The 14758-nt window shown below is 35.6% G+C and overlaps 1 protein-coding gene across 1 annotated transcript in view; it reads left to right on the top strand.

The window, feature by feature from the left end:
* The window catches only part of FANCC (FA complementation group C), a 56232-nt gene that overhangs the window by 22985 nt on the left and 18489 nt on the right, over positions 1-14758 (top strand). Inside the window, exons 4-7 of the mRNA XM_088525672.1 lie at positions 8366-8485; positions 9296-9360; positions 11897-12061; positions 13774-13930. Of these exons, the coding sequence (XP_088381798.1) occupies positions 8366-8485; positions 9296-9360; positions 11897-12061; positions 13774-13930 (507 nt within the window). The remainder of the gene's footprint in view (positions 1-8365; positions 8486-9295; positions 9361-11896; positions 12062-13773; positions 13931-14758) is intronic.

Here is a 14758-nt window from a genome sequence, read left to right as displayed (position 1 = left end):
TCTCCCCTTAAACTTTTAACAATTTGATAATTATGAAGTCCAAAACCAACTCAGATTTTAATCAGAATTTATATACATCATTTTTAAAACATTAATCTCTTTTGGTACATAGAACTTGCATGAGTTTCTGTTTCAGTGTCTAGGTATACAGTGTTTGAGCGAGGACAGGTGAATGGGTATGATTTAAAATAATCTCTCAATATCAACCTAGGTTAGATGATCTTTGGGAATTTCCGCTGTGTACCTACTTGAAGCATAAAAACCTAACATTGGGCGAATGTTTTTCTTCAACATAAATTTGGGATCATTTTTGTCTGGAAGTTTTACTTTCCACAGCTTTAAAATAAAATGTGAAACAATTTTATGATATGATCAGTCTTTCGAAACTTAAATACATTCATCTTTTTTTATTTTAGAAGAGTATTTTATTTAGAGAATTCTTGTGTGGGGAAGCTCATATCTTGACTTTTGAAAATTGTGGGAGAAGTGGGGAAGAGGAAAATTAATTTTAAATCTCTGGAGTTCAACTAGAGAGCTTAAACTAAAGAGATTTACGGTTTGGTAAAGCTATTGAATTTGCTTTTGTAAATTAGTGTAAATGTGTGTTTTATTTCAGCAACAGAAGTATTTCCTTTTTAGTACAAAAAGTAAGCGCTTTTTTTTTTTTTTTTTTTTTTTTTTTTTCCTGGAGTAAGGGGGAAATAAAAGGAGAGTTGAAACTGACTTTTCTGTTTGAGGTCAAATGTAGACTCAAGGCTTTCCAGGTCCACAATTCTTTAGATTTTTTTTTCTTATATTTTCCAAGTGCTTGCCAGTGGCTTGCAGATGCAACCTAGGCTTTGGAACATATCCCTTAAAAAGTTGTGTGGTCTTAGCCACAGCAGTAGTACAACTTGTTTTTACTGTATTATTTTCATAGAAGTTAACGGAGCTTGAATTGGTGGGAGAATAACAGCACAGTTTTCCTTCTCCACCCCCATAATTTTCCTTTACTGCATACCATTTGGAAATTGGGATCAGGTTTACTTTGAATTGTATAAAAGTGTGTAATACGTTTTTTCCATTTTAAGAGATAGAGGTAAACGATGATTCTAGTCTTTTAAAAAAAAACCTGAATGTTTCTGCAAAGTAATGGAGCACAGATTAATTTCAAAGGAAAAGCACATCAATCGTATTTTTTGGCAGTTGAGCTTTTTTAGCAGCAAAATGCAAAACTGCAAAATAAAATCCCTAACACTTATTTGTTCATGCTCCTTTTGTGTGTTTTTGTCATTGTTACTTTTTTAATGAGCACATTACAATAGTCAAAGCAACATTAAGAAAACTGAATTTATTTAAGATACTTCAAGGCTTTGCCTGGAGCTTTTGAGCAGTTTGTTTGTAGCACTTTTTGAGTGCTACAAACACTGACTGAAGGTAAGTGCCTGTGTGCTTGAAATAAAGGATGGGAGTAAGTGCTTTTTTGTTCTGGTGCAGCACAGAGAACTTCATAGAATCTGGCTTTACCTGTGAGTACAGGAAAGCAATGCAGACAGTGCATCTGGCAGTATTACTTTTGTGAAAGAATGCTATTTGTTGGATTGATTTTTTTTTCTTTTTTTTTTCTTGATTTTTTTTTAACCCTGAAGTAGTGCTAACTCATTTTACCAGCTTTAGGTGTTCTGTAACTTGGTCTTGCTCTGAAATGTCAGGAGCCTTATCTGTTTAGGAATATTTAGCAGATAATTTGAAAGTAATTTGTTTACTGTCGACTAGCCTTTCATGGTTGTCAGTGGTGGGCAAATAGCAGATCGTCATTCTAAGTAAATAAGGAGAAAAGCAAGAGGCTCTAATAAATACAAAATATGCAGTTGTGACCAAAAAATATATTTAATGTGCTGGTATAGAATTTAGCTAATGAAAAACATCCCATAAATGCAAAGAATGTGTATCCATAAACTGGGCAGAAACAAAAACATTTCCTGACAGTAAATGTTTCTAGGAAGAAAATCTCTCCCCTCCACATGATTAGGCACTTTGGCCCTGATCCAGGAAATTACTGAAGGATATTCTCAGCTTTCTTAAAGTTAAGTTGAAGTGATTCGTTTATGCAAAGGTTTTGAGTGGTTACTGTAAAAGGCTCAATTTTGTAAACAGGCAGGTTGTGCTAACTATTTAATCATTGAAATGTGAATGTGTTACTATAACACTTTGGCCTATTTAAAATGTACTTTAAACATAACTTGAATTTTAAAGGAGAATTTGGAGAATTTAATTAGGTGTATTGATGATGGTTACTAGTTAAAGAAATTTTTTACTAGCTTGTAAAATGCACTCACATACTGAAAATACTTTGGTTGTTAACAAATATATGCTAATATCATTTCCCCATACCTAAGTCGAATCCTGAGACTTTTATAAAGCATTGAGGAAAAGAAAAATTTACAGACTAAAATAACAATTTGAAAGCTACATTATGTTTAAATGTGCATGATGTTTCTGCCACCATATTTTCTTTTGCATTTTGGTTTTGGTTTGTGGAAAACTTATTTTCTCTCTTTCCTGGAGCTGAGAAACTAGTGAGCAAGAGGCCCTCTGAGTATAATTAAAAGCTGCAGAGTTTGTTATGATTGGATCAGTGTGTGGAAATAATATGAATTGTGTTATGTCAGCGTCCTACTCTCGGAACTGGTTATGTAAACAGTAGTTGTTGAGACATTCTGTGAATGAGCAGGCGTCCTCGTCATTTACAGGCTTAACCACCCTAGTTCTCCTGGTCTGACTGTTTATTTCAGAGGAAGAAGGTTCTAAAATACCAGACAAGGTTGTGTTTTATTGCTGATCATTTAATTTAGATGCTAGGTGATGCCATAAAACTTGTAACCTTCAGGGGGAATTTTTAAGAAATAGCAACCAAAAAGTGTCTTCAGGAATTTGTTTTGCATTATGCCTCTGAAAGCTAACAAACGAAAATGTGGAAAAATAGCCCTGTGAATTAATTGATATTTAACCAGATCAGAGAAATGTTTTTACATTGTCTTCTGAGGAGGTTGGTCAAATGACTTGGTAAGCAAATTCGGAATTTAGAATGCTACCCACTTAAAGGAGGGAGAAAGAGTACCCATTTTAGAGATTTCTTTCTTTCTTTTTCTTTTTTAAATAAGATGGAAAATAGTATTAATCAAATTTATCACTAGTATTGTAATTGTATGTGTAACTTCAAAATACTTTCAAAGTCAGGCTGCAAATAAAATCTCCTGCCTTGTAAACTCTGTTGAAAGTAATGGACCATCTGATTGCAAATGGAGCCCGTTAGACTAGAATGGACATACAGCCTCTTGTAACCATTATCGTCCAAAATATCTTCATTCCAAAATCTGATAAAATGCAAAGAGGAAATGGTTCTAATGTTCGTCTGATTTTTTTTTTCCTGTTTTACCTTGTTTTTCTTAATATGGTTGAGGGGATCTAGTTCCTGTCTAACAAATGGAAAAAAAAAAAAAAAGGACATTCTCTGATCAGATAACTGAGGTTTACACTTGTGTATCCTTTCTATATGAATTTCAACAATTTCACGTGGATCGTAATTTTCAGCAAAATATTATTAATGATCTTAGATAGAAACATCCTTTAGGATAAGTTACAGATATATGTGTCTCTACCTGTCACTTTCTCTGGCTTAGCCAGCTTGGCAGTAAGAAAAGAGTTGTGTCCTTGGCAAGTCTTAACTGGTGTTGGGTTTGATAGGCTCGTCCCAGTGAAGCCATCTTTCTCTTCTGCTCTCTAAAATGTATTGTCTGTCTTAGCTTTAAAATCTACTTTTAAAGACATTCAGAATCATAAGTTATTTAGAGAGAGATGTGTTGAGAAGTTTTCAGAAACAAATTGATTTATTCGGTTCTTCTGGAGTGTCTTTGAAACTGTGTCATAAATTCCAAAATCTTGCGCAAATACGTTTTCTAGTATAAAATTTATTATTTAGTACTATAATAAAAAAACAAGTGCTACTTCTGTGCTGATGTTTGATTTCAGATTAATTGTACCTTTAATTATGGTGCTCCCAGTCCCCTGGACATAAGAAGGAGGATATTAACAGTTAAGAAAGACGGGGGAAAAATCTTTAATTTGTTTGGATGTCTTTTTAATAAGGGCAATGTTAAAAGACCAAAACTTTTTATTTTCCTTGCTGGGATTGTGAACACAAGTTGGTACCTGCCCAGTGCTGCTCTGCATATCTCAACAAGGTGTAAATTCTCTTCTGGAAAATGTCACGCAGACTTTTACTAAAGTCTGTATTTCAGGGGACAGTTTGACAAACAAATTTTGTAGAGTAATTCAGAAAGGCCCTTATAGCACATTGGTATTCAGCTTTCACTACTTAAAGAGGAGCAAGTAAATAGGTGGATATCTTAATTGGAAAGTGGTATGTAGGAAATGTTTTTCAGTTGCTTAGCTCAGATTAGGTAAGGCTGTATGGAACATAGTGCATCATTTTATACATTTACATTCTTGGGCAGTAGTTGCTGTTTTCTGTATCCATTCTTTTCATTTTCCTTGATAAAGTGAATCGGGGTAGCCATATAGCCATACCATAGATTAGAGGAGTAATACTAAGTAATCAGCTCCCCTTACAATGAGTGGAATATATTGTAACTACAATTGTAACCGCGTATTTTAACTACAGTACACAATGTGTTACACAGGTAAAAGAGTTAATTTCATATTTTAAGAAAATCCTTTCAGGATTATCTGTTTTTTCAAGAATGATTAGAAATTCCAGTGCAGTGGGGAATATTACTACAGGTTAACTACCATATTACTTGATACAAATTGCATCAATAAAATAGGGAAAGCTTGATTTATGAAGTTGATCTTTTTCAAGGGTTTTTGAAAATTTATTAATTCCTTCTCAAGCTCCCCAAGACTGTGTCATAGAACTGTGTTCCAAGGCCATGTGGATGGATGTATTTATTCTCTTGCAGTTAGAACTGAGATGCAAAATGCTTTCTTTTCTGCCAATGTCTCGACAATCTTCATAAGGGCAAGAGTTAGGATTCAAGCAGCTACACACTAGTCAGCCTCATCTCCATCCCTGGAAAGGATATGGAACAGCTCATCCTGGTTGCCATCTCTAAGTGTGAGGAGTGCAAGAAGGTGATCCGGAGTAGTCAGTATGGATTCACCAAGGGAAAATCCTGTTTAACCAATCCGATGGCCTGTGATGAAGTGACTGGCTGAGTAGGTGAGGGGAGAGCAGTGGGTGGTGTCTACCTTAGCTTCAGCAAGGATTTTGACATTGTTTCCCATCCTCATGGGCAAACTCAGGAAGAGTGGGTTAGATGAGTGGCCAGTGAGGTGGACTGAGAACTGGTTGGGTGTCAGAACTCAGAGGGTTGTCATCAGTGGCCCAGAGGCTAGTTGGAGGCCTGTAGCTAGTGGTGACCCTCAAGAGTCAGTACTGGGTCCAATCCTTTTTGATTGATTCATCAGTGACCTCGATGAAGGGACAGAGTGCTCCCTCAGCAAGTTTGCAGATGATACCAAACTGGGAGGTGTAATCGATACCCCCAGGGCTGTGCTGCTCTTCAGAGAGCTGGACAGGCTGCAGAGATGGGCAGAGAGGAACCTCAGGAGTTTCTACACAGACAAGTGCCGGGTCCTGCGCCTAGGGAGGAACACCACCAGCAGGACTAGCTGGAAAGCAGCTCTGCAGGCAGGGACTGGTCCTGGTGGTCAAGAAAGTGACCCATGAGTCAGCAACGTACCCTTGTGGCCAAGAAGGCCAGTGGTCTCCTTGGGCGCATGAGAAAGAGTGTTACCAGCAGGTTGGGGGAGCTGATCCTGCCGCTCTACTCGGCCCTTGTGCTCTGGATGACCCTGCTGGAGCAGGGGGGTTGAGCTAGATGAACTCCAGGATTGAATCAGTGATTCTTTTCATCTTGACTTAAAGGTATCTCCTTATTGCTATTTCTCTGCACCCCTCTGACTGTTCTGAGGTTTTCTGTGTTAGTAAAGCATAACTGATATGCAGAATTCCTGCAGGAATAAAGTGCTGAGAAAAGAGTAACAATGCAAAAAAAAAAAAGTGTTGCAAGCATATCCAAACTCTTACAGCATTTAGCCATTTTGTCATGTCTTTGCCTGTACTGAAAAGGTAGCCATAACTCTTGTAACTCTTGCAGAGGAAGAGAGGAAACTAATTGTGAAATTAATCATCATATAAAGAATATTTGGTTAGTTTCATCCTAAGGAAAATGCTGGTTACATAAAGGATGGCCAAGTAATGCATTTTGTAGTATTAAAGTTATATATGGGTTTATAATTTGGTCCCTCACTTTGTTGTCATTAAGTACCATGTCTACACAGCTTATGCTTTTCAGAAGTTTGTGTGTTTGTTGTTTGCAACTGTGGAAACTTTTTGCTAGTCTTTCACTGACAAGCCTCACATTTGTGGTTTTCAAGCCCTCTCATCTCTAGCAAAAGGGATACCCAGGGTTGTTCTTGCTAACTTCTCCTTTAGCTTGCTTTCAACAAGCTTTGTGATCCTTTATTCTACTTGCTAGATCCTCATATTTTGTGGGAACTCTTAATAGTATGGACTCTTAGTAGTGTGAAATCTTAATAATGTTCTGAACACAAATGCTGAAACAAATATTGCTTGCAAGAAAAAAAAATCATAGATGTTTCCACGGTCATCATCTGATTGGGTATTTGGGTACTGTAAAGCTTATAGATTTTGGGCTCCTCCATATCTGGAAGCCTGTTCATTTTGAAGTTTTTAAAGTTTCTTAAGAATGTAAAGACTGCATATACATTACGTCTTTTGAAACTCTTAGCACAGTGTTTTTCTTTCCCCTTAGTTATATCAAAATCACTAGGTGGCAGTAAAAATCTATTTAACCTTTTAAGAGTTATTAAAAGAAAAAGCGTCCCAAACTTCTGCTCTTGTTACTTCTTTTGACAGTGGTAATTTTTGTTAGCCCTTTGGTATGGCTTCCACTGGTTAGCCCTTTGGTATGGCTTCCACTTAATATTTCTCTTATATTAATGCATTAAATATGAAATAGGTTTGATTTCAGTATTTCTGAAGTAATGATCAGAGATATCCAGCAAAAGCATATTTAGATGTCTGGCTTGGATTTCTGAAGGCAGGAAATGACCTAACTGTGTGGTTTTCTTCTCTTTATTTATTTTTATTTTTTTGTAGTCTGATTGGATTTTTCTTTAAAAAATACAGTAAGACCTCCTAGGATTGTAGAAGTCAAGGAGCTTCCACCTGAACTTCCCTTCACTTGAAAAAGTATTTTTAGAAGTTTTTTTTCAGCATTACAAAGAATTTCATATTTACTGCTATGGTATAATCTAGTTTATTATTTAAGTATTAGTGATATATAAAACACTTAAATGAACCTTTGAAATTGGAACGTAGTTGTTATCAGCACATAGCACTTGAAGAAAGAAAATTGCCTAGATTTTATGAAGCATTTATGAGTTGATAAGCAACATATAACTACCTCAGATCAGTTATGATAGTAAGGTGCAAAAAAAAACCCAAATACTGTCAATTTCATACAATTAGTTTTCATAAACTAGTTCACACTGGGGAAGCTGGCGTGTTAAGATATCCACAAATGACACCATAGCTGGTGGTATAGTGCTGGAGTATTGACAAAGCAGGAAACCAGTGTTCAGAATCTTTCTATGTTTGGGTACAATCAGTGTGTTAATTTCACTTTAGTTTTACAGTAAATTTATTATCAAGTATTGCTTTTTTTTTGATGATGTATTTACAAAGAGGTTGTTTTTTTTTGAAATATGGCTTAAGGGATTTAGTAATGAAATTGTTACAGAAGCAAATGTCAAACTAAAGAGTCGTCATTGTCTTTTATGGAGGAAATCAAATTATAATACCACATCCTGAGTAACGTCCAGAATCCTGGGGCATCTTGAAGGAGTACTTTGAAAAGTAAATATTAACTTCTTGCTTACTCTTGCTGATCAGAGTGTTTCTACCTGCACTTTTCTGCTATGCAGCAATGTTTATGTCCCTGTGCTATATAGTATCAGACTGAAATGGTCCCCAGAGAGTTGATACCTGCCTCAGGGTCTGGCTGTTTCTGGCACAGTGCTCTCTGCTTTCCAGAAGTGCTGGAATCCTATGGAGCATGTGGCATATCTGATGGTAAGCATCAGAAGCATTCTCCTTGTGATTGAAAGGAGATGTGAGTACTTGTAGATTGATCAGGTAGTGTAAAATGTCTACAGTCCATCAAAAGATCTTACCAGGCAGAGGTCAGTAGCAACTGCTTATTTTTACAAGGTGTGTTATGCCCTCAAACTCTTTTCTTTTAAGTAAAAAAACTTCATTTAAATTGATTTCTTCCAGAGTTTGCTCTGCCATCTCCTTTCTTCTTCTAAATGGGAAAGTAATGAAGCTGGGACCAGTTCATTTATTTCAGCTCTTGGCTACACATCAGCAGATTATTATTCTCACTTGGTTAAAAATGTAAGTATTTTGTGCAATTGAGATTTTGTTAATAATAAATCAGCCGTCTATAAGCACATCCATGGAGTTGTCATTGTTATAAGGAACAGGAACTGAAATTCGTTTATCTTTTCTTACCTCAGTTACTCTTAGAGCCTTTTAAGGGAGAAAATGAAATGGGAGATCTCTACAGACAAAGGAAAAAAAATTTGATTACATTATGCTGTTATGCATATTGCTAAAATACTTATTGCTGTTGTGTTGTAACAAACAAACAAAAAAATCTGTCTTAGCATTTTTTTTCTCTCACTGTGTAGTAAAATTAATATCTATTATCCTGCATGTTAGAATGTAAGTTTTGGAATCTTTTTGGCTGTATGTGCTGCATTATAAATGATAAATGAGCCCTAAGAATTTGGAAAATTGTCTTTTACTATATAAAATCATGGGAATAGTACTTCATAATATGGAATATGAATAGTATTTCATAATATCTAATGTAATCATTACATCAGGCGTATAAAAATTATTAATAACACTCTTCCAAAACATTCAACTTTTGAGGAGGCAGAGCTGAATTATTTGCTTTCTAGTTGCCATATAGGAAAGATATATTATGGGTGTTCACAAAAGGTTTTGCAGTGTAGTTTATCTGTTCTGTGATCTGGAAAGCTTTGATTTGGCACAAATAATTTAAAAATTAAAAAATAAAACTGAGTGGACAAGGAATATTACTAATTGCCAAAGGCATTACTCTCATGAAGAACAATGCAACTGATGTCTGCTTATTTGCAGTGTGTGTATTTTAATATCATTTGGTTTATTTAACAGATGGTCTCATCACTAGTGACAGAACTCAGAGGTAATCAGTTTAATGGACTTAACATTCAAGGGAGGTAGGTGTTATCTAAACATCATTTTGATATGTTTTGGTTTGGGTCATTACAGTTCAGTGAGAACCTTTTTACAGCCTTCGTCATGTAAGTATTTAGGCATCAGTTGGAAAGTTTTGTGTGGTCAAGTGTTTAGAAAATTTCATATGTTGACAAGTGTGTTAAGTTGTGCTTCATAGAAGATGTTATACTCACATGATAGTCGTGATATAGTTACTATAAAGAAAAAGCAAAGCGCTTTTTTTCGAAGGAAGTTTCTCCTTATGTGTGTGAGCAATAGTTTCATGTGATTCAATAGCAATTATCCTGCAGTTGTTACTAATAAAATATGACTGTGCTTATTTAAATAAGTTCTCACAGTTTGCTTACCCTTAGTTCCCTGAGTTGTGGTACTACTGTGAATTAGATGACAGGACTGAGAAAGTGAGATGTATGAACTGTAGTGCCAAAATCTGTGATGAATAAAAAAAGGTCTAGTGCTAATGTCCTCACTATTTCAGATACAATTGGGCCTTCTCACTGTATATCCACAGTATTGTTTGATTTCTTGAAAACTCTTGATAAAACTTGATGAACTTTTCATAAATACTTCAAAAATCAATACGTTTATCATGATCTTTGATTGCAAGTAGATTAAGTATATTCCAGCTGTTCTTTCTCCCCCTGCCAAAATAGAGATAGATATTTTTATATAAATGTACCCAAAGTCTGCCTATTCTTTGAATTGCTTGTATGATTCTCCTCTGCTTGCTCAGTTGGTCTTCAAGTCAAAGCTGTGCACACCAATTAAATGAATTTTATTGCTTGTGTGATGTTTCCTGGCCTTAAACATTACAGGAAAGAAAATAAACTGGCTTTCTTCTCTTTGGCGGAATTTCTTGATAGTTTTAAGCATATTAGCATAGTTTAACTGGCAAAAGGAGACCAGGTTTTGGAGGATGTAGTTACCTACATAGAAAGTGTGAGTTGCTACCATTTGAGATGGGGTATTAGCTTGAACAACCTTTCACTATCTGAAGGAGTTGCATTGCAAACAAGTTCCTTGTTTGGTGCTTTTTAACACTCTTTTCTTTTTCTTGTTTAGGTTATCTCTGTTCTTCCTTTTGTGCTTCAGCTAGATGTCAGCACAAGATAGAGCAAATGATCTGAGTTCATTTAGATTACGTTAGCATTGCACTTGCTGTAGCCCAGCTTTCTTTTTACTGCAGAAAACAAAAACTGCACTCTATAGATTAGGGTGAAGGAGGGCTGAAATAGTTAATGATACTATTTTATACAGGACTTTTAGCCAAAAATAATTTTTATTTCTACCAGAAAAACAGGAAAACTTAGAAATCCTGATGAATTTTGAGGGTAGAAGTTGTTATGGCTCTTTATACAATTTGCACAGACAGATGTAGTTTGTAGTTGGAGATGCACGTTGTCTCATTCTGCTTTCAGTGACACTTGCAACAATATGGATAACAAAACACCTGTGCAAACTCATTGCACACAGTGAGCATAATATTTTCGAAGAATAGTTTGAAGATTATTAAGTTTTAATATAAGAATAGTCTTTCTTATAGAATTAAAAATAAATCTGAATAAAAATATTTTTGATTCTTGGTAACATGTGCCCCTTTTAGCAATCAGTGCAATGAGGAGTAATTTGCAACAATTCAACAGACAACCTAAAACAAATTTGCTGGAATACAATATTTAAGAGTTGTTAGTCTTAAATGTCTTCCTCTTTAAACTGCATCTAGAACCTCTGTATACTCTGGAAAACTTGTGCTTATACTTTAGTAAATTTAATCTCATGGTTCATGCTGCTTCCCTTGATTTGTATATTTCAGAGGTTCCATGTTTCAAGAATATGCTTGTAATTGATTTTTCTATTATTTGTCTTATGGCACACTAATTCACCATCTTGAATCATTTCTAAAAATGCAGTTTTAACAAACAGATCAAGTGATGTTCCATGTATTAAGAGCCAAAAGTGTTATATATGCCTTCAGCTACCTAAGAGAAATATTTTTTTCTGTGAAGACTTGAAGAGAGCAGGATTTGTACTATTTTGTCCACAAAAACAATTTGTATTAAAAGGGGAGAGAAAGTTGAAGGAAAACTATAAGTGGCCTTAAAACCAGCTAGGTTATCCTTTCTAGATTTTAGCAAACCTCTATGGGAGTTATGAAACTGTAGTCTACCCTGCTCTTGCATGGTGCTTTCTTGGAAAGGGTGACACATTCCTGTTAGAAAGGGTGTAATTAATAAACACCTAGCTGTTTTTAAGAATTTGGTTCAAGTCCCTCATATGATTTGCCTTGAGCACTAAAATAGCGAAGTTTTATTTGGCTTCCTTTCGAGATTCTCCAGACAATATGTAATAATAACACAATACTCATTCCCATAAATAATCTTTATACAGCTAGCTGCATATTTCTTACACTTAACCTTCTGTAATTAATTTAATCTTTTTCTTTTTCCTTGATAGCTTTAGAAGTTAAAGTTTTGACTTTTCTAAAATAGGAACTGTTTTATTTTATTTTCCTCTCAGAGTATCAGCCAGTCGTTTGAATGAGATCTCCCTTTCCTGTGTCCCTCTGATTACTTTGCCCGATCTAACTCCATTGCTGGAAACTCTGCTTCTGTGCCATGGAAGTGCATCACAGGAAGTTCTCAGTTCAGAGTTCCTTGAGGCTGTGAATGAGGCCTTTCTAAAGTGAGTAGCATATTCACTATGTTCCTTCTGCTCTTCATGAAAAGAGCATTAAACTACTTGAAGTAAATTTTGCATAGACTTAAATGCTGATTTCATTCAGCATACATTTTTTTTTTCTTAACATATTTCCTTGGCACCTGAATAGCAGATGTCAAGTTGCAAGATAAACCAGGATTTTTACTTGCTGATGAACAAATTATGGCATAACAGCTTTAGATGTTGACTGAGCCCCTTCCCACCTTTTCTCTAAAATGGAAGTGTAATTCTGCACCTTTTTTTTAAGAAATTGTATGAAAGAGTTTTGACCATATATTTCCTCCTCCCTCCAAATGTGGGTAATTGCACCGTGTTTTAATGGAGAAGAGAAGACGGAGAGGAGATCTGATCAACATGTTGAAGTACCTGATGGGTGACTGTAGGGAGGATGGAACCAGGCTCTTCTCTGTGGTGGCTGGTGACAGGACAAGGGTAATGGGTACAAATTGAAACACAGGCAGTTCCATCTCCATGTGAGGAAGAACTTCTTTCCTGTGAGGGTGTCAGAGCCCTGGAACAGGCTGTCCAGGGCTCTGTCCACAACCAGAGAGGTTGTGGAGTCTCCTTCTCTGGAGATCTTCAAAACCCGCCTGGATGCCACCCTGTGCCACGTGCTCTAGGTGACCCTGCGTGTGCAGGGGGGTTGGACTAGGTGATCTCTAGAGGTCCCTTCCAGCCTCCACCATTCTGGGTTCTGGGATTCTGTGATTTTCTCTCAATGTGTTCTGAACACATTTCCTGTTGGTGAGGTCCACTCTATGAATTAGAGTCACTAAGTGCTAGGAAGAAACTTGTGACCTACAGTGCTTCACAGGGCTTGGAGGTGTCCCACTGGGGGCATTTACAAGTACACGGGCAGAATTTTAAGGACTGCAGTTTATTTCCTATGTCACTTGAAGATTTGAAACATTTCTGTGTAAGGTTCTTAGATACCTATTTCTGGTATAATATCTCTCATATTATCATTAAAATGTTCAAGTGAGAAGGACTTATGAGAAAAATTAAAAGTTTATATAATTTTTAATTTATTTTAAAATTGATCTTTTTAATAATTGCACTTTATATATTGTACAGCATTTGAAATCATTCATGATCGTAAACACATCTCTTTCAAAAGGCTTTGTTTGCTGTTGGTGGGCTCAAAAATTGATCTAGTTTGTTTGTTTTCTTATTTCTTTGCAAAGACCAAGTAATACTTATTGCAGTAATACTGCATTATAGCTTGCAGTAAAATTATGTAGGACCTTTCGGCTTGCCTGTCAGCTGCTGACACTTTCTAGTAGGCAGGTGTGCAGGAAACAGACTGAGTTTTAAAGAAGGATATGTGAGGTAGAGGTTCTCTAGAGAATTAAGGAACTCCAGACTTAATCCTTCCATTTCTACCTGCTGGAATCTGGCAAAGACAAATTTTTGAATTTATGAAAGACATTTATTGAGGTTCATTTGTAGTTGATGATGATTCTGTCTTAATCTTTGGCATTATTATTTGATAAAGCTGTGGTCAAGTTTGGAAAGCATAGCAGTCCTACCTATTGAGCAAAACACTGTAAACCAAGTTTGACTCTTTTATTGGAGGGTGATCTCCTTTCATTTCCTTTTTTTTTCTTTTTTAACTTTTTTTTTTGGTTGTTATCTCCCAATCTCTTAGTGAGGGTACTGTTTTTCTCCTAAACCAGAAAGAAGATCTCCCTCTCTGAAACAGCTATCTTCAGTCTATGGCTTCGTCACTTACCAAGCCTTGAAAAAGCTACTTTATATCTTTTAGACCAACTGGTTTCCATTCAGATGACTTCACTGGAGGAAGTAGCTTGTGTCATAAAAGATTCGTTATTGGTACGTACAACAGAGTGTGTATTTCATTCTGTATGTTCTGTCAAGACAGAGAATTCTCAAATAAATGGCAGCATCTTTGAGTGAGAAGGGCTGTTGTGTGGCATGTAACTTGCTAATACAAAGACAATCCTTAACTTTTATAAGAGTCATTTAAATTTTTAGTTTTTGTGCTGAATTGATGAGAATAAAAATTTGACCCATAGACTAAGGAACACCGATCTCATTGGTGGAGGTGGAAATACCTGCCTGTGCCTTTAAAAATTAGAGATTTTGGGGAGGGAGAATTTGAATCTGTTTCTACTTATATCTGTGTGCCATTAGGAGTTTAGCAGTTTAAACAATTGAAATGCTTTGTAGATTTTTTTTTTTGTGGAATGTTTGGTTACTAGGTTCTGCATGCAAACATGAACAAAATTCTTAATGTAAAATATTTGCTAAACTGTAATTAAAGTTTGTTTTCAAATGCTGTGATACAAAATGCATGATTTTTTTTTTAGAAAACATAATTACCTTCTAAAGAGAGCACCTTCTCCAAACTTATATTAGTTTGTAAAATTAAATATGAATTTAAATGTGATGATGTGCAATGCACTTACATTCTGTATTTCATAAAGTAGAGCTCACTCAAAAAGGAGTTATCTATTTTTACCCTATGAAATTTTATAGCGTACATTTTAAAAAGGAAAAGAACCGATATATTTAGAATTTTGTCCTTTTTGATTAAATCCTCAAATTTCTATTTCAAGAGTCATTTACAATGAAATCTCATAAGTGCTTCACGTCAGCAATTCTTAGGCCTTACTTGGGATCTGGGTGTTCCAAGTATAT

The sequence above is a fragment of the Tinamus guttatus genome, unplaced genomic scaffold (assembly GCF_059628265.1).
Source record: "Tinamus guttatus ecotype Peru unplaced genomic scaffold, ASM5962826v1 Tinamus_guttatus_pri_ptg000236l, whole genome shotgun sequence".
NCBI lineage: Eukaryota > Metazoa > Chordata > Aves > Tinamiformes > Tinamidae > Tinamus > Tinamus guttatus.
The sequence above is the reverse complement of the archived record's forward strand: the minus strand, read 5'-3'. Positions and strand labels throughout refer to the sequence as shown.